Genomic DNA, 18837 nt, shown 5'->3' with positions numbered 1-18837 from the left:
ACAACAATGCTTTAGAAAGACAAACAATACTTTAGAAAGACAAACAATGCTTTGACAGAACATGATTTAAATAGACAGACAAAGCTTTGGCAGAACAGGATTTAGAAATTCAAACAATGCTTTGGCAGAACATGATTTAGAAAGACAAACAATGCTTTGGTAGAACATGATTTAGAAAGACAGACAATGCTTTGGCAGAACATGATTTAAAAAGACAAACAATGCTTTGGTAGAACATGATTTAGAAAGACAGACATTGCTTTGGCAGAAGATGATTTAAATAGACAGACAAAGCTTTGGCAGAACATGATTTAGAAAGACAGACAATGCTTTGGCAGAACATGATTTAAATAGACAGACAATGCTTTGGTAAAACATGATTTAAAAAGACAAACAATGCTTTGGCAGAACATGATTTAGAAATACAAACAATGCTTTGGCAGAACATGATTTAGAAAGACAGATATTGCTTTGGCAGAACATGATTTAGAACGACAAACAATGCTTTAGAAAGACAAACAATGCTTTAGAAAGACAACAATGCTTTAGAAAGACAAACAATACTTTAGAAAGACAAACAATGCTTTGACAGAACATGATTTAAATAGACAGACAAAGCTTTGGCAGAACAGGATTTAGAAATTCAAACAATGCTTTGGCAGAACATGATTTAGAAAGACAAACAATGCTTTGGTAGAACATGATTTAGAAAGACAGACAATTCTTTGGCAGAACATGATTTAAAAAGACAAACAATGCTTTGGTAGAACATGATTTAGAAAGACAGACATTGCTTTGGCAGAAGATGATTTAAATAGACAGACAAAGCTTTGGCAGAACATGATTTAGAAAGACAGACAATGCTTTGGCAGAACATGATTTAAATAGACAGACAATGCCTTGGCAGAACATGATTTAAATAGACAGACAAAGCTTTGGCAGAACATGATTTAGAAAGACAAACAATGCTTTGGCAGAACATGATTTAAATAGACAGACAAAGCTTTGGCAGAACATGATTTAGAAAGACAGACAATGCTTTGGCAGAACATGATTTAAATAGACAGACAATGCCTTGGCAGAACATGATTTAAATAGACAGACAAAGCTTTGGCAGAACATGATTTAGAAAGACAAACAATGCTTTGGCAGAACAGGATTTAAATAGAAAGACAATGCTTTGGCAGAACATGATTTAAATAGACAGACAATGCTTTGGCAGAACATGATTTAGAAAGACAAACAATGCTTTGGCAGAACAGGATTTAGAAAGACAAACAATGCTTTGGCAGAACATGATTTAAAAAGACAAACAATGCTTTGGTAGAACATGATTTAGAAAGACAGAAATTGCTTTGGCAGAACATGATTTAAATAGACAGACAAAGCTTTGGCAGAACATGATTTAGAAAGACAAACAATACTTTGGCAGAAAATGATTTAAAAAGACAGACAATGCCTTGGCAGAAAATGATTTAGACAGACAGACATTGCTTTGGCAGAACATGATTTAGAAAGACAAACAATGCTTTGGCAGAACAGGATTTAGAAAGACAGACATTGCTTTGGCAGAACAGGATTTAGAATGACAAACAATGCTTTGGTAGAACATGATTTAGAAAGACAGACATTGCTTTGGCAGAACATGATTTAAATAGACAGACAAAGCTCGGCAGAACATGATTTAAAAAGACAAACAATGTTTTGGTAACACATGATTTAGAAGGACAGACATTGCTTTGGCAGAACATGATTTAAATAGACAGACAAAGCTTTGGCAGAACATGATTTAGAAAGACAAACAATGCTTTGGCAGAACAGGATTTAGAAATTCAAACAATGCTTTGGCAGAACTTGATTTAGAAAGAAAGATATTGCTTTGGCAGAACAGGATTTAGAAAGACAGACAAAGCTTTGGCAGAACATGATTTAGAAAGACAAATAATGCTTTGGCAGAACATGATTTAGAAAGACAGATAATATTTTGGCAGAACATAATTTAAATAGACAGACAAAGCTTTGGCAGAACATGATTTAAATAGACAGACAAAGCTTTGGCAGAACATGATTTAGAAAGACAAACAATGCTTTGGCAGAAAATGATTTAAATAGACAGACAATGCCTTGGCAGAACATGATTTAGAAAGACAAACAATGCTTTGGCAGAACATGATTTAAATAGACAGACAAAGCTTTGGCAGAACATGATTTAGAAAGACAAACAATGCTTTGGCAGAAAATGATTTAAATAGACAGACAATGCTTTGACAGAACATGATTTAGATAGACAGACAATGCTTTGGAAGAACATGATTTAGAAAGACAAACAATGCTTTGGCAGAAAATGATTTAAATAGACAGACAATGCTTTGACAGAACATGATTTAGATAGACAGACAATGCTTTGGTAGAACAGGATTTAGAAAGACAGACAAAGCTTTGACAGAACATGATTTAGAAAGACAGATATTGCTTTGGCAGAACAAGATTTAGAAAGACAGATAATGCTTTGGCAGAACATGATTTAGAAAGACAGATAATGCTTTGGCAGAATATGATTTAGAAAGACAGACATTGCTTTGGCAGAACATGATTTAAAAAGACAAACAATGCTTTGGTAGAACATGATTTAGACAGACAGACATTGCTTTGGCAGAACATGATTTAGAAAGACAGATATTGCTTTGGCAGAACATGATTTAAATAGACAGACAAAGCTTTGGCAGAACATGATTTAGAAAGACAAACAATGCTTTGGCAGAACATGATTTAAATAGACAGACAATGCCTTGGCAGAACATGATTTAAATAGACAGACAAAGCTTTGGCAGAACATGATTTAGAAAGACAAACAATGCTTTGGCAGAACATGATTTAAATAGACAGACAAAGCTTTGGCAGAACATGATTTAGAAAGACAGACAATGCTTTGGCAGAACATGATTTAAATAGACAGACAATGCCTTGGCAGAACATGATTTAAATAGACAGACAAAGCTTTGGCAGAACATGATTTAGAAAGACAAACAATGCTTTGGCAGAACAGGATTTAAATAGAAAGACAATGCTTTGGCAGAACATGATTTAAATAGACAGACAATGCTTTGGCAGAACATGATTTAGAAAGACAAACAATGCTTTGGCAGAACAGGATTTAGAAAGACAAACAATGCTTTGGCAGAACATGATTTAAAAAGACAAACAATGCTTTGGTAGAACATGATTTAGAAAGACAGAAATTGCTTTGGCAGAACATGATTTAAATAGACAGACAAAGCTTTGGCAGAACATGATTTAGAAAGACAAACAATACTTTGGCAGAAAATGATTTAAAAAGACAGACAATGCCTTGGCAGAAAATGATTTAGACAGACAGACATTGCTTTGGCAGAACATGATTTAGAAAGACAAACAATGCTTTGGCAGAACAGGATTTAGAAAGACAGACATTGCTTTGGCAGAACAGGATTTAGAAAGACAAACAATGCTTTGGTAGAACATGATTTAGAAAGACAGACATTGCTTTGGCAGAACATGATTTAAATAGACAGACAAAGCTTTGGCAGAACATGATTTAAAAAGACAAACAATGTTTTGGTAACACATGATTTAGAAGGACAGACATTGCTTTGGCAGAACATGATTTAAATAGACAGACAAAGCTTTGGCAGAACATGATTTAGAAAGACAAACAATGCTTTGGCAGAACAGGATTTAGAAATTCAAACAATGCTTTGGCAGAACTTGATTTAGAAAGAAAGATATTGCTTTGGCAGAACAGGATTTAGAAAGACAGACAAAGCTTTGGCAGAACATGATTTAGAAAGACAAATAATGCTTTGGCAGAACATGATTTAGAAAGACAGATAATATTTTGGCAGAACATAATTTAAATAGACAGACAAAGCTTTGGCAGAACATGATTTAAATAGACAGACAAAGCTTTGGCAGAACATGATTTAGAAAGACAAACAATGCTTTGGCAGAAAATGATTTAAATAGACAGACAATGCCTTGGCAGAACATGATTTAGAAAGACAAACAATGCTTTGGCAGAACATGATTTAAATAGACAGACAAAGCTTTGGCAGAACATGATTTAGAAAGACAAACAATGCTTTGGCAGAAAATGATTTAAATAGACAGACAATGCTTTGACAGAACATGATTTAGATAGACAGACAATGCTTTGGAAGAACATGATTTAGAAAGACAAACAATGCTTTGGCAGAAAATGATTTAAATAGACAGACAATGCTTTGACAGAACATGATTTAGATAGACAGACAATGCTTTGGCAGAACAGGATTTAGAAAGACAGACAAAGCTTTGACAGAACATGATTTAGAAAGACAGATATTGCTTTGGCAGAACAAGATTTAGAAAGACAGATAATGCTTTGGCAGAACATGATTTAGAAAGACAGATAATGCTTTGGCAGAATATGATTTAGAAAGACAGACATTGCTTTGGCAGAACATGATTTAAAAAGACAAACAATGCTTTGGTAGAACATGATTTAGACAGACAGACATTGCTTTGGCAGAACATGATTTAGAAAGACAGATATTGCTTTGGCAGAACATGATTTAGAAAGACAAACAAGGCTTTGGCAGAACATGATTTAGAAAGACAGACATTGCTTTGGCAGAACATGATTTAAAAAGACAAACAATGCTTTGGTAGAACATGATTTAGACTGACAGACATTGCTTTGGCAGAACATGATTTAGAAAGACAGATATTGCTTTGGCAGAACATGATTTAGAAAGACAAACATTGCTTTGGCAGAACATGATTTAGAAAACAATTAATGCTTTGGCAGAACATGATTTAGAAAGACAGACATTGCTTTGGCAGAACAGGATTTAGAAAGACAGATAATGCTTTGGCAGAACATGATTTAGAAAGACAGACATTGCTTTGGCAGAACAGGATTTAGAAAGACAGATATTGCTTGGCAGAACATGATTTAGAAAGACAGACAATGCTTTGGCAGAACATGATTTAGAAAGACAGACATTGCTTTGGCAGAACAGGATTTAGAAAAACAGATAATGCTTTGACAGAACATGATTTAGACAGACAGACAATGCTTTGGCAAAAACAGTTACAGAATGACAGACAATGGCAAGTAAAAAAAAGCTATAGAATGACAGAAAGTAATTTCGCCAAAAAAAAATATAGAAAGATAAATAGAAACCTGGACACCAAAAAAACCCAGACTCACACTAAGCAGTACCAATCCCACATATCGCACATGCATTTTTGGCAACAACAAAACGTTTTACTCGATATACAGAATCAGATAATCGTGATAAGATCTAATGTGAATGGGTTTTAGAGTTATAGAATATTTTTACAGAATGGGTTTTAACGTTTTACTAAACAATTGTTTACAATTATATAATTGGTGTTTTATAATTGTCATACAGGAATACAATGTTTAAATATTAATGCACTAAAAATTCTCCTTTTATAGACCTGTGTATGTACTTAATACTGACAAATTTCCGTGGTGTAACGGAAATCAACATTCACAACACTCAAATAAAATGATGGCAATAGTTTCCTTATTCTCATATTATTTTTGTACAAATGGAAGATAAACTAATTTATTGTTATCTATATCTTGTAATCATCTTGTCTTCCTGTCACGGTAAGTTTGTCGTTAGTAAGTCTCTACAAAGTTTTAGCTATAGTTAACGTCTTAATTTTAAACTAAGACTGCGGTTCCTCAGGTAAACGTAACCAAGGAGTGGTTTTGCTGTTTGATCATGCTGCCAAAGTATCTGACTTTGAATATCTATAATTTAAGCACTAGATTGAAGAGTCTTTGCAGCCGAGAATTTAGTACAGAGGAACCTGCTTTCAACATTTCTGCAGGAAGTTCATCCAGTTCACATGCTTTTCCACTTTTTAGTTAAGATATTGAATCAGAAATTTATTTTACTGAAATTCTGTAATCTAATTAACAAAACGTTTAATATTTTCCATATTTTCTACTAGAGCATTTATCTCATTTAATCTTGGTATATTGTTCGAATGTATTTTATTTAGATCTGAAAAATAATTTACCCATTCATCCGGTTCAACAGACTGCATTATTATTATTTTCGTGGAATTTGATTTATAAGTGCCGTTATATGAATTTCTATCATCTGTTTACATAATGTGCATCTATATATCATCACAAAAAAATAGAAAAAGAGCAAGTATTTTCATTTATTTTCAATTTTGACGTATTTAAACCATCCCTTATTAACTGTAGCACTCAATACAGCAATTTCAATTTACACACATAACATGGTATGGTGTATCATTATCTACATGATTGTACACAATAGCTTTAAGAATATTAAGATTTTAGAATACTGTTTTACAGTGCGATTAAGATATGTATTACACTACTAAATACCATGACTTTTAATATCATCTCGAATAGGCATGAAATGTCACTGAACGTCATAAACATGATTGCCAATGAGAAAATTATCAACCCTGGACCAACAGGAGATTATGAATGTATACCTACATATCAATAAGGATCAGCAAGCAGCCTCCAACAAAGATATATACATATTGATGTATTAAGCCCATTACTCAGGTTTGTCTTCACTAACCACAATATGAGTTGACATGAATAGAGTATTACTCTATATAATATCAAGACAAAAGATCATTTGAAAATCGTAAATATCCATGCTCTGCTTATCAATGACGATGTTCTGTCAGCATATATTTGTTCCACCTACCAGAAATTCCTCTGAAAACCTAGTTATAAACAATGCTATAATATATGTTCCTATTGGAATAAATATTATACATTTATTCCGCCAAGAACAAATACTGTTATATTTCTTCCAGTAGAAATAATATTACAGAATCTTTCTTCCCTGTGGAACACTTTAATTAAAAAGAAACTTCTATTCTATGACAGCTCTAGTGGGTTACACTATGAATTCAACGGCATTTAGAAAATATTCCCGTATCAATCGTTCTATGTAGAATTTCATTAAATGGAAATATTATGCATATATCATATTTGGTAATAAATTACCAATAACAACGTTAGTCGTATTTTTTTCTTAAGGCAAACCAATACTGTCAACATCACCAGGAAAATTTGCTGTCTTAGGGAAGAGGTATTCCATTGGATGTGAATACGATAATACTTCAACAAGTTTAGCATTGACAAAAGACGGTAACATAGAGGTTGAGGTAGAAAGAAGAACTTGTAGTGGCACTCATACCGTCAAGAATTACCTGATACAATGTAACACTTCCGGTGACTTGACAGTTACCATTCAGGCAAAGGATGTAACACATAACTTGGACAATACAACGTGGCAGTGTTCTGATAAGATTTCACAAAGTCCACCTTTTCTACTCCGTGTGTACAGTGAGTCATTTTCTGTGTGTAACTTTTATTTATCGAAAATCTAATGAGAAAAAATTATTTCTACGTTCGCTGAACTCATTCCATTGTTATCCACTTATATCAGTATATAGATGTGTTTTATGACAACTAAGCGATGGCCGTTCTACTTCCTGTTATAATACCCATAAATGTATGATTACAAATGTACTTTGCATAGGGTTGGTAAAAGTAAAACTAACGTCATGCTTAAATTATGCATATTGCTTAGATGTACATACGAAAGGATGTAAATTAAAAAGATACTAGTAAAGTTGTAATGTATGTTTTCATATTTGAGATGACAGTTTGCTGACATATATCAACTTTTGAAACAACACTAACAGTCACTTTATACATCAGTATGGCATGTTCCGTCACTATCTTAATTAAGGATTTAGGCGGTACTAACAGAAACTTAACCCGCTGAACACTAAAACTCAATTTTTTTCGACTTAAATTTACAATAATTTGCTAAGTTACTGATTTTCAATAACATATATCAATAACTAATTACAGCTCCTCCTACTAATGGACCCATAACAGAAATAAAAGGTGGTAATAGACCTTTTAAATTTGGTGATGTGGTAACACATTTGTGTACAGTAATCGGAGGATTTCCAAAACCGAGACTAATGTGGAACTCTTTGAATCCTTTCGCTTCGAGGGAAGAATATTATGACGACAAAACAAGAAGAAACATACTTGAAATACAAATTAATATTTCAAAGAGCTACCACTACTATGACTGCACATGCTTTGCTGAACATGAAGCATGGAGTGGACCAATGGATAACATATCAATACCCGTGCTCATACAAAGTAAGTATAAAGAACATAAAGGACGATACCCAATAGATGAGATTCATATGAATGAAATAACGATACCAGTACCAAAACATAACAAAACAAAACAAAACAAAACAATTTTTAAATATATATTGCGTAAGACAGGAGAAATGATCAAATAACACTTAGAAATATAAAGCAAACAATTCATACAAACTGTAATGCCAATCTCGTTGATATTACAATGTATTTTACAGCTGCCCCGATCATTGGCATAAACAACAGAAGTCTATATACCGCAGGTCCTGGAATGCCAGTTACCATTACACTAGATTATTACGCCTACCCGGGAAACACTTCTGTGATTCTGATTAAAAAAGATAACACTGATATTCAAAGTGAAAATATAACTAAAAGAAGGTATGTGAAGAACAATGTAGATTTCACCGCTCAAGGACAAAGGTATCAGTATGAAGGGGAATCAGTTTATTGGACACTTGGGATGTTCAACGAGACAGACTATGGACCTTATAAGATTGTGCTTCAGAATGGCGAAGGGATTACGCGTTTCGCCTTAAACATAACATTCCAAGGTAATTTTCCATTATATATGAATAGAATATTCATACAAATGTTATATGCACTGGTTTAGAAATCAGAAGATGTGGTATGATTGCCAAAGAGACCAATTTCAACCAGACCACAATGACGTACATGTATTCAACAATAGGTTACCTTCCTACCTTTTAAATTCCAAAAATCCATTTCCATACAGCAAGCTATAGTACAAACGACCTGATTTATGTACAAAATAAGAAACGAAAAACAAATATAAAAGATAGCAACCCAAACTACATTTTCTTTGTTCTATTTACTATGTGCTTAATTTCTTATTAAATGAAGGCCCACCATCAGAACCGTACAATGTGAGTATTAGAGATATAACAAGTTATGGATTTACAGTCACGTTTTCTCCTGGTTACAATGGTGGAAACGAACAAACATTCTGTATCAGTCATTGGCCTTCAAATGATCACAAACGAAAGAGAAATGTAAAGTCAAAGAAAGAACCCATCAAAGTGGATAATATGTTTTCATCGACGGATTACCAATTCATATTGTATGCCGAAAACAAAATGGGGAGAAGTTTAGCATCTCAAAAAGACCCTTTGAAGATACGGACGACAATAGGAGAAGCTAGGGATGGTATAACTTATGAACATTGTTGGTTAAATCAATTACATATAAAAAGAAGATGTGGTATGATTCCCAATGAGACAACTATTCACAAGAGACCAAATGACACAAAAATTAACAACTATAGGTCACCGTACGGCCTTCAACAATGAGCAAAGTAATACCGCATTGTCAGCTATAAAAGGCCCCGAAATGACAAATGTTAAACTATTGAAACAAGAAACTAACGGCCTAATTTATGAACAAAATAATGAACAAAAAAAAAACAAATATATAACACAGCAACAAACGACAACCACTGAATTACAGGGTCATGAATTGGGAAAGGCACATACGGAATGTGGCGGGGTTAGCAGTTTCCCAAACCTCCCCCTAACATGGGACAGTGGTGTAAGAGAGAGTATAGCATATAAACAAACTATAAAAAATCAGTTGAAAAAGACTTAACTCATCAGATGGATACAAATAGAAATACATCTAACAAATACTCAAAGTGGACGTGAACGGGTACTTGTGCATCACAACAACAAGAAGACACAATGTACAGACCTGAGAGTACTCACAGTTACTGACCGATAGTTCAAAGCCAATAACAACTAATAAAAAAATCATGCATCTAAGACTAAATCAGTACACTTCCAACATCCAATGGATCTAGTTTAAAGACGTCATAAACAGTCAGAGATAAACACGACCGTGTGCAGTGATAAGCATGTATGTTATTTTCACAAATATATAGTGGTTTTTCTCGTTGATAGTAGACCTCATTAGTAACAATATCGAAAAAGCGAGAAAATTAGATATTCAAAACTAACAGTTGGCATTGATTCACTGTTTGACAGTCGTTCAACTGGGTAAAAATATCAAGCTCCTTAACGTACAAATGTCATCGTCGAATAAAGGTTGTGGTTGAAATGATCAGGAAAAAAGGAAAAAAAGCAACACAAAAGGGGAGCGAAAGATACCAAAGGGACTATGAAACTCATAAGTCGAAAACAAACTGACAACACCATGGTAAAAAACGAGACAAAAAGACAAACAACAGTATACAAAACACAATTTTGAAAACTAAAGAATTAAACTTACGAGACCATTAAAATACACCGGGGATTTCTCAGATGCTCTGGAAGGGCTAGCAGATCCTGCTCCAATCTTTCATTTAAAATACATATGACAAACATCCGTAGCTAGGTAAAAACTATTTGTTTCCCTATGTTCTTCCTGTTGATTGTAGAATTTAAGCGGTAACAAGAATAGTAATACAATATAAATATATATTTAAATTTTCATGTGTTAGAAAGCAATTCTGTCAATGAAAAGGCATATACATACTATCTACTTATTTTTATTATTCTAGGAAGTCACAAGCTGATCCATATTGTTTATTTTGTTGTCTCTGTGTGTTTACTGCTGATACTGACTGCTTTCATATCAGCAATTGTTTTCTGTTATAAACAAAAAACCTTTACACGAGGTAAGCAATAACATAGTAGTTTAATTTGGAATTTTCCAATCTTTTTATTATATCATAAACAAACATCGAAAAAAAATTCTCACTAAACATAATAATATTACTCTAAAGTGTGGGTCAGGTGAGCTGGTAATAAAAAAATATATTTTCCATATTCATGTGACAGTATTCAATATAAATAAAAAAAAAGAATGTGTGTTAAGATGGCAAACGAGACATCTCTCCACCAGAGACCAAAAAACGTAAAGTTTAAAACAAGTTGATATATCATGTTTTACTATTCTTTCCATCAGGCTTTCCTTGATAGAAGATTTGCTGTATAATAGCAGATTCTTGGACCTTAGAATTTGACCCTTCCCTGGTATCTTCTAAGTAAATGAAAAATAAAAACCTCGAATATACATATAAATCTCGACAACAGTTTTAGTTTCAACGTCCATTTTCAAATCCAAATTAAACATTCAAGGTAGTAGCAATATACAGTTATTTAAAATGTAACTATGCAATAGATCAAAATATATTTCTCGAGGTATGAAGATCAGCTCATTGTTCTATTGCCCGAAGCCAACGGCTGAGGGCAATAGAACAATGAGCTGATCTTCATACCGAGGGAAATATATTTTGATCTATTGCACTGTTACACATTCAATAACTGTTTTATTACCTAATACATACTGAGTCAGTTCTAACTGGCAAATTCTTAGAAATAATACACATGAAAGTAACAACTGTATTAATTATAATGTGTAAGGAGCATACATGTACAACCAATACTTTAGAAATTCAATAAAACGAACATGAAATCAGAGTAATTTAAATAACAAGAAATAATTAAAGTCAACATATTAAATAAACGATCAAAACAATAAACCCAAGAACGTTTAAAAGACCCAATTTGATTGGACAACATGAATACCTTTAAACTAATCAGATTTCAGAATAAGAGGTCATAACAGGTCAGTGCAATAGCCTGCACACAGGTGCAATAGAACGATAATTTCCAGTGCAATAGACCATGGAACAAAAAATGGCAGAAAAATAGCAAATAATATAGAAATATTAATAAAACAGTAAAATACTCTTTATTAGGTAATAAAGTATAATACTGAATGCATTTGTATCTGTGAAAAAGTGGGAATACTATAAACTTTGCTGTGAGAAAAATTACTGTTGTACTGCATGACTAAAGTTAGGTGTAAAGACTACATGTGAAACGAAAAAAGATACTAAAGATATTAAAATACAATTCAAATAAATAAATTTTAAAAGTAAAAGAAATATATACTAAAACATTAACAGAATTACCTCCATACATACCACCAAGGGCAACACTTAATACAAACCGAGCAGTATACACTGACAGAGCCGTATTTAGGAGAAGTGTAGGTCTACCTGATTCTGAAACAGTGGATAGAATGACTTCAAGGTGCAAGAGAATTAGACGAGGCAAGTAGAAATCATGGACCTAAAAGATATATAAAAACTTTAAAAAAAAAAAGTTAAAGGAAGGATCTGAAGGGTCTGCACAATAACGGAAAAGCTTACTAAATATCTTTATCGGCTTCTATTTATAAGCATATTATGTGTTATTGTATTTTAATCGGCAAGAGGGTGCTGGTATTTAAAATTATATTCTATTTTTTCTGTTGATATTTCGTTTAAACTTTTTAGTAGTCACTTACTTTTTTTTCTAAATAAGATTTTTAGAAAAAAAAATATATAACGTATTGGATAAACTTTTACAGTCACCAATAAATACCTTTACGGCTGTTGTACAGGGGGGTGTTAATGCCAGGGCAAAATTCTGCCGCCTGTGAATAACAACGCATACATAAAATGCAGGTAAAGGAGAATACTTTCAAAGAATAACACAACATATCTCATTGAATTGTATTGCACCTCAACTTCGAGAATACAGTTGGAGGAATTTTCTCCATCACATTCCGTCACTTACACGTGTGTGGTAAACAAATTGACACAATTCAATTTTTGTTCAATTTGATTTCTATATTTCTTTACAGCAATCAAAGTACCTCCAATTCTTGCTGTATTTAGAAAATCCAGATATCTACCTGACTGCAACGTCATTTCAGATGTACACGAGGCTATTTCAAGAAGTACTAGCAACATTCCAAATGGTAGGCACAAGTAGTTCAAGAATTCTTATCTTTGTAAAAATAATGTGCCACACACACACACACACATAGATAAGGCCAAAGCATATAAATTAAAAAATGTAAGAAATATATACCAGTATTATTAGGAAATTACACATGTACTTATCTTCAAGGTATAAATTAAAAAAAGTTAATGTCCATATTTGTATACTTGCTAGCTTTTGGACACTCTTCAAATGAACACCCATAAAACAACTTCTGATTTTGGTACACGCCTTTTTGGGTGACTTTTTTGTGAAATGATCAAGATTTAAGGACGCCAAACTTTCCATTTGTTTGACAGTCATTGCAGTTCTAATTATGTATGTTGGAATCATTGTTGCATTGAAACATCCAAATGAACGAGGCTGTGTATATATACATCCCACAGCCCAAAAACGGTCAGTCAGCAGGGATGAATACAAGGGCTTTATTGAATCATAGAAAAAGCATGATATATATAGCAAGTCAACATGAAATTTGAGACATTTGTGTGTTACAGGTAATAGCCAGGCAACTAGTCGGGCATCTGATGAACAGCAACAAGTCCGTCAGTCTGCAGCCACCTTTGTAAGTTCATTTTGACATGATTTAGTCAAGTAGTACTCAAAACTGAGTGATAAAAAAAGAAGCTACGGCCAAGAAAAGTTCATTTTGAACAAATAGATCTTATAACAAATTTCAGTGTAACTGTTGTACTTGTTTCATCTTACATTACCTTTTTACGTAGATCATTAGACTTATATTCAAATCATAGATGCACATGTATTTTAAACGGACAAACTTTGCTTACATTGCTACCTGTACTTATGATATACACATCTGTATGTGATTCCAATTTAAAACCAGTTGACCGTATGGAAAATTTATAAAATTTCTGTTAAAAACATCGACGGTTTTCCACTTTTGTAGCTACAACCACGCCATTTTTTCCTTATTTATAACATCCCTGAATTGACACTAATCAGGACTGGGTTACACAAACGTCTATTAAGTTAATAGACTATTAACTTCTAATAGACTATTAAATATCTAATTGACTATTAGTTAATAGAGTTAGTTAATTGCGTTGCACAAATCACTTTTAAGGCTTCCATTAACTAATAGACTATTAAGTGACTATTAACGTTTTAATAGTAAATCAAGCACCATTTAATCCCAAAATTCATTGTGAAGCGCGTGCATGTTTGCGATTTTCATCATTTTTCAGGACGTCATCACGATTTCCTCGATTTTCATCATTTTTCACGACGTCATCATTTTTTTTTATTTTCATCATTTTTCACGATTTCCGCGATTTTCATCATTTTTCAACGGGTCTACTTTCAATTGACACCAAAACATGTCCAATTCCAGACGCTTGAACGTGTCTGTTTTTAAAGGCGCCCACACGAGGCCATTCGTATCTGCTTTTCTTTGTAAAATTTAAACCAGCAGAAAATATATGGTATTGTTTAGAATTATACTGCAATCTGCAGTTTTTGCCCAACGGTTATAAATTTCTCAGTTATTATAATACTAGTTTTAATGTATGCAATACATGGCATAGTATGTCTTCATTTTTCGGTAAAGTATCAATTGTGTTTAGTTTACAAGGCCGTACTTCAACTGTTAACATGCTCAAAACCCCAAAAGGTCAAGAATTATTTTTAAATGTTGTCGATTGAACATTTGTCTAGAAATGACATCGCGGAAGCGTTTTGAGGAAATGACACTTTTTAAAGTGTTAATATGTATATACTAAAAGTATTACGAAATAGTGTAAATAACAATGAAATGCCGACGGGCAGACTGATGGACGGGGTGCCAAACTATAGTCCCCTCAACTCTCGTCCGTAAGGTACTAATTACAGTGTGATAATAAAAGCTCAACTACGCTTGGAAAATGGAAGCTTTGTAAAGATTTCGGATGTAATTGTTTCTTAAAAAGAGAATTTTCGCCAAATTTTTGTTTTTGTAGAGCATGAACTTTTTAAAAGAAGTTGAATATTTGAATGAGCAATATGTATGCAGAGTCTCTTAACTTTCTAGCACGGTTTTAGTAAATCATATTAAAAACACACCCATCCGTAATTGTAAATAATAATTAATACTAATAGATTTCTCCCTTGAATTGTTTTACATTTGTCATTTTGGGGCCTTTTATAGCTGACTATGCGGTATGGGTTTTGCTCATTGTTGAAGACCATATGATGACCTATAGTTGTTGACTTTTATGTCTCTGATGGAGTTGTCTCATTGGCAATCATATCACATCTTCTAATTTTAATATTATAATGATTTTAAATTATGTTTTCAAACTAACAAGTGCGATATTGTTTCATTAGCCCAGAGAGTTAAACTATCCTCATATTGAAATACGCCACCAAGGACCCAGGACTTCGCCAGCCTTGCATAGAACAAGAACAAATTACAGTCAAATTTACTTTAATGATCGTGTAAGTTTTATCAGTATCCTCCTTAGTCATTAAACAACTTAACAGGTCAACGTGTTTAAAATTTACAAATGAAATTGGGAATGGAAACGGGGAATGCGTCAAAGAGACAACAACACGACCACAGAGCAGAAAACATCACAAGGCCACCAATGGGTCTTCAGCACAGCGAGAAAATCGCGCACCTGGAGGCGGGCTTCAGCTGGCCCCTAAACAATAATGTATACTTAGTTCAGCAAAAATAAACGTCACACTAAACTCCGAAACATATAAATGGTATATTTTGTGAAGAAAATGTCGAATATCAGTTTAGGCTAATAAGTTGAAATAAGAAAAGTCAACAGTCTGTGTTATACTTAAAATAGATCTAGTATGTAGTTGTTCTTACGGTTGTTGAACTGCAACAGATGCCTGAAACTGGAAAATAATAAATAACACTCATTATTTTAAACTATAAAATTTGTGTGGTATATACAATATATTTATATTCTGGACATTAATTATGTTATGAGTGTAATGAGCCCTATGATTAGAAAAATAATAGTATTTGTATTAGTTTATTTGTATAAGTATTGCAGCAACTTATTTATTTGACGTAACATTCCCTTTGTAGACCGGGAAAATCCACATAATTATTGATCACCAACTATTAGACCGATGATGAAACATTCTTGATAAACACAAGAAAAGCACAGAATTTGTTGCCTGTAAACCGCTTTTCAGAAATTTTTTGAGTTCGCTAGGAGGGAAATATGAAACGTCTTAAAGCTAGGAGGGAAATATGAAATACTTATATTGGGTTTATTGACAAAACCTGAACATCTCATTCTAATAGATTTGAACAATTACGACTTTGTACAAAAGTCAGAGCAGCACTTCTTATTAAATTACTAGTATTCTATTTATGAAGGCTATCCTTGAACATTGGATTCCATTAGTCATTTAATATAGTACATGCGAAAGGTAATGATTAACACTTAACTTTAAAAATTAAAACTGAATTAGATTTATAATCCTAGAATTAAAAAAGAATGAAAGTCGTCTTTTAACATTAATCAGTTTAATATCATCAATAGATTTCAGCTGTACCAGAAAGTATTGATGTGGAAGAAGATGGAGACAGCGGAAACTATGGACAGATATTTTTCCAAACGGCGACGTTACCTCCACGTGCAGCGAAGTGATCTTCGAAACAGCTCAACTGGATATAGTGTAGCTTGGTGGTGGATTGTTTGAACTTGAAATTTGTAGAGTGCTAAATTGTTCATCAATAACAATAACACAGTCCACACAGTTAATCACCGTTTACAAATTTAACAAATGTACAATACTTATTAATAATAACTTAATCAGTTTATTAATTAGTTTATTGATGTCTATATACTTATGCCTATTGTAATGAGCAATCTATGCAGTTTACAAATTCATTGGTTAAATAGTTTATTAGTTTCTTCGAAAGGAAGATAAACGATTAAAGATCATGGGTATTCAAAATACTTTAAATTCGGAGTATAATAAGTGAACTTGAGATTTCCATAATGGTTAAGTATTCCTAGTAACAAATAATCTGAATTAAGTGTTATTTTTTCTAAACGTGTACGTTCATGTTGCTGCCTGAATACACCTGAATACACAGCCTATCAACATTGACCCTCTGAAGAGTTACTTCTTTTTCAACGAATTAATGAACGAAGATGTTGTTTCATTCAGTGCTTTGCTTTTGCACCAATTGGCATTTCATTTACGCCAAAAAGTCATATTTCAATGCAATGCACCCGTTTGACTTTGCCGAACTACAGTCTCTTTGATTTATGGTTGCTCAGATCTGGACCAATTATTATGTGTTTACTATTCAACTCGAACCTGTTTTTGACTTTATATTTCTTGGTCGTTAAAATAAACTTAAGAATGGTTGTCTTTGGTTGCTGTTTGTCATATTTGTTTTTCGTTATTGTTTTGAAATAAATCAGGCTGTTGGCTTTTTCGTTTTGTTTCAGATTTGTTATATCGGGCCTTTTATAGCTAACTATACGGTATGAATTTTACTCATTGTTGAAGGCCTTGCAATATGCATAGTTGCTTATACATACACGCCATTTGAACTCTGGTGGATAGTCGTCTCCTTCGCAATCATACCATATCTCCTTATTTTTTATATAAACATAAAATGCAGGATCTATTTTTTTTAAATCCTGTCAAATTCTTCCCTTTTTGAGTTTATTATATGTATAGGTCTAGGCACAGGTGTTAAAGGGGCATTAGCTGTCAACTTCATGTTCATCGATTTGACTCAAATTCTCATATTTAATTTATAACATACTAAAACGTCATTTCAAATTACAAAAAGTCTAAAATAAACAATTAGCAATGCATGGACTCGATAATATGTATATCAGCATTTCGTGTGTACTTTAGTCTAGACGCTATCTAATGAACCATCGAGATGACCTCCGAAGACTTTCGACGGTCATATAGCCCGATATAAACATAAATATAAATATAAATATATAGCGAGCACGTGCTTTTGAATTTTCTAGGTCTTTTTAATTTCATGTTATAGGTTCGTTTTTACCTGTATAAGAATGATTTTTTGTAGATCGAATCAGTCAACGAAATGGTTCACCCTTGTTTCACTTTCAATGTTGACATTCTTTTCCTTTTAATAGCTTTGCACGCCAAGTGCATGCGTAATCTATCTCCAGCTAAGGGGTTAAATTCAAGGTCACTTGAATACGGATTCAATTGAGGTCGAATTATTGACTTGCAAGCCAATAATACATCGGCAATGGTTTTTTGCCTATTTTGACACATTTGGGCCAAACTGACTGCTTATGACGAATTATTATTTCAAACTTCCGCTTTTATTAATTCTTGAAACAAAAAGAATCGTATTTTAATTTTTTGTCTGAATTATAGCTAATGCCCCTTTAAAATATATGTATGTTCTAAATACACTCAGTGTGTTTAGTATATTCAGTATATATATATATTTGTCTCGCATTTATGGGTTTGGAAAGATTAAACTGTATGTGTCGATTTTATGTTTTATTGTTATTTTAGAATGTTCTTAAATTAGAGTATGTCTCCCCTTATAACTTGTTTCTCAATCTCAAATACAAGGTTTAATAAAATAATACAGATTTTGTTTAGTTGAATGCTAAAACAAATTTGATAAAATATCAAAAATCTTTTGATAAAGCACTGCTAGTGGAATGCATATATGGGGAAAGTGATAAACCACAAGACGTTTGTTGTCGAGAAATTGAACTCAGTAACGAATCATTTCATCTGTGTCGTTTGGCAAATTCGTTCCTACGCAAATCAATAGTTTTCATGAATATACGTCATAAAGATTTTGTTTAAAAAACTTAA

At 32.9% G+C, this 18837-nt stretch overlaps 1 protein-coding gene across 2 annotated transcripts; it reads left to right on the top strand.

Annotated features, from left to right (window-relative positions):
- Positions 1 to 5551: 5551 nt before the first annotated feature.
- On the top strand, positions 5552 to 18502 carry LOC127700682 (uncharacterized). 2 transcript variants are annotated; one of them, XM_052204273.1, is made up of 11 exons: positions 5552 to 5659; positions 7094 to 7402; positions 7937 to 8239; positions 8464 to 8799; positions 9110 to 9412; positions 10761 to 10877; positions 12174 to 12320; positions 12896 to 13012; positions 13533 to 13600; positions 15358 to 15468; positions 16542 to 18502. In XM_052204273.1, exons 1-11 carry the CDS (start codon positions 5599 to 5601, stop codon positions 16647 to 16649), a joined length of 1980 nt encoding a protein of 659 aa, XP_052060233.1. In that variant the 5' UTR covers positions 5552 to 5598; the 3' UTR covers positions 16650 to 18502. The 2 variants fall into 2 exon arrangements, with proteins under 2 accessions (XP_052060233.1, XP_052060234.1); XM_052204274.1 differs by lacking the exon at positions 9110 to 9412.
- The last annotated feature ends 335 nt before the right edge of the window (positions 18503 to 18837 follow it).

This window comes from Mytilus californianus, unplaced genomic scaffold (genome assembly GCF_021869535.1).
Source record: "Mytilus californianus isolate M0D057914Y unplaced genomic scaffold, xbMytCali1.0.p SCAF_5, whole genome shotgun sequence".
In the NCBI taxonomy this organism is placed as follows: Eukaryota; Metazoa; Mollusca; class Bivalvia; order Mytilida; family Mytilidae; genus Mytilus; species Mytilus californianus.
This window is presented reverse-complemented; position numbering and strand designations above follow the sequence as displayed.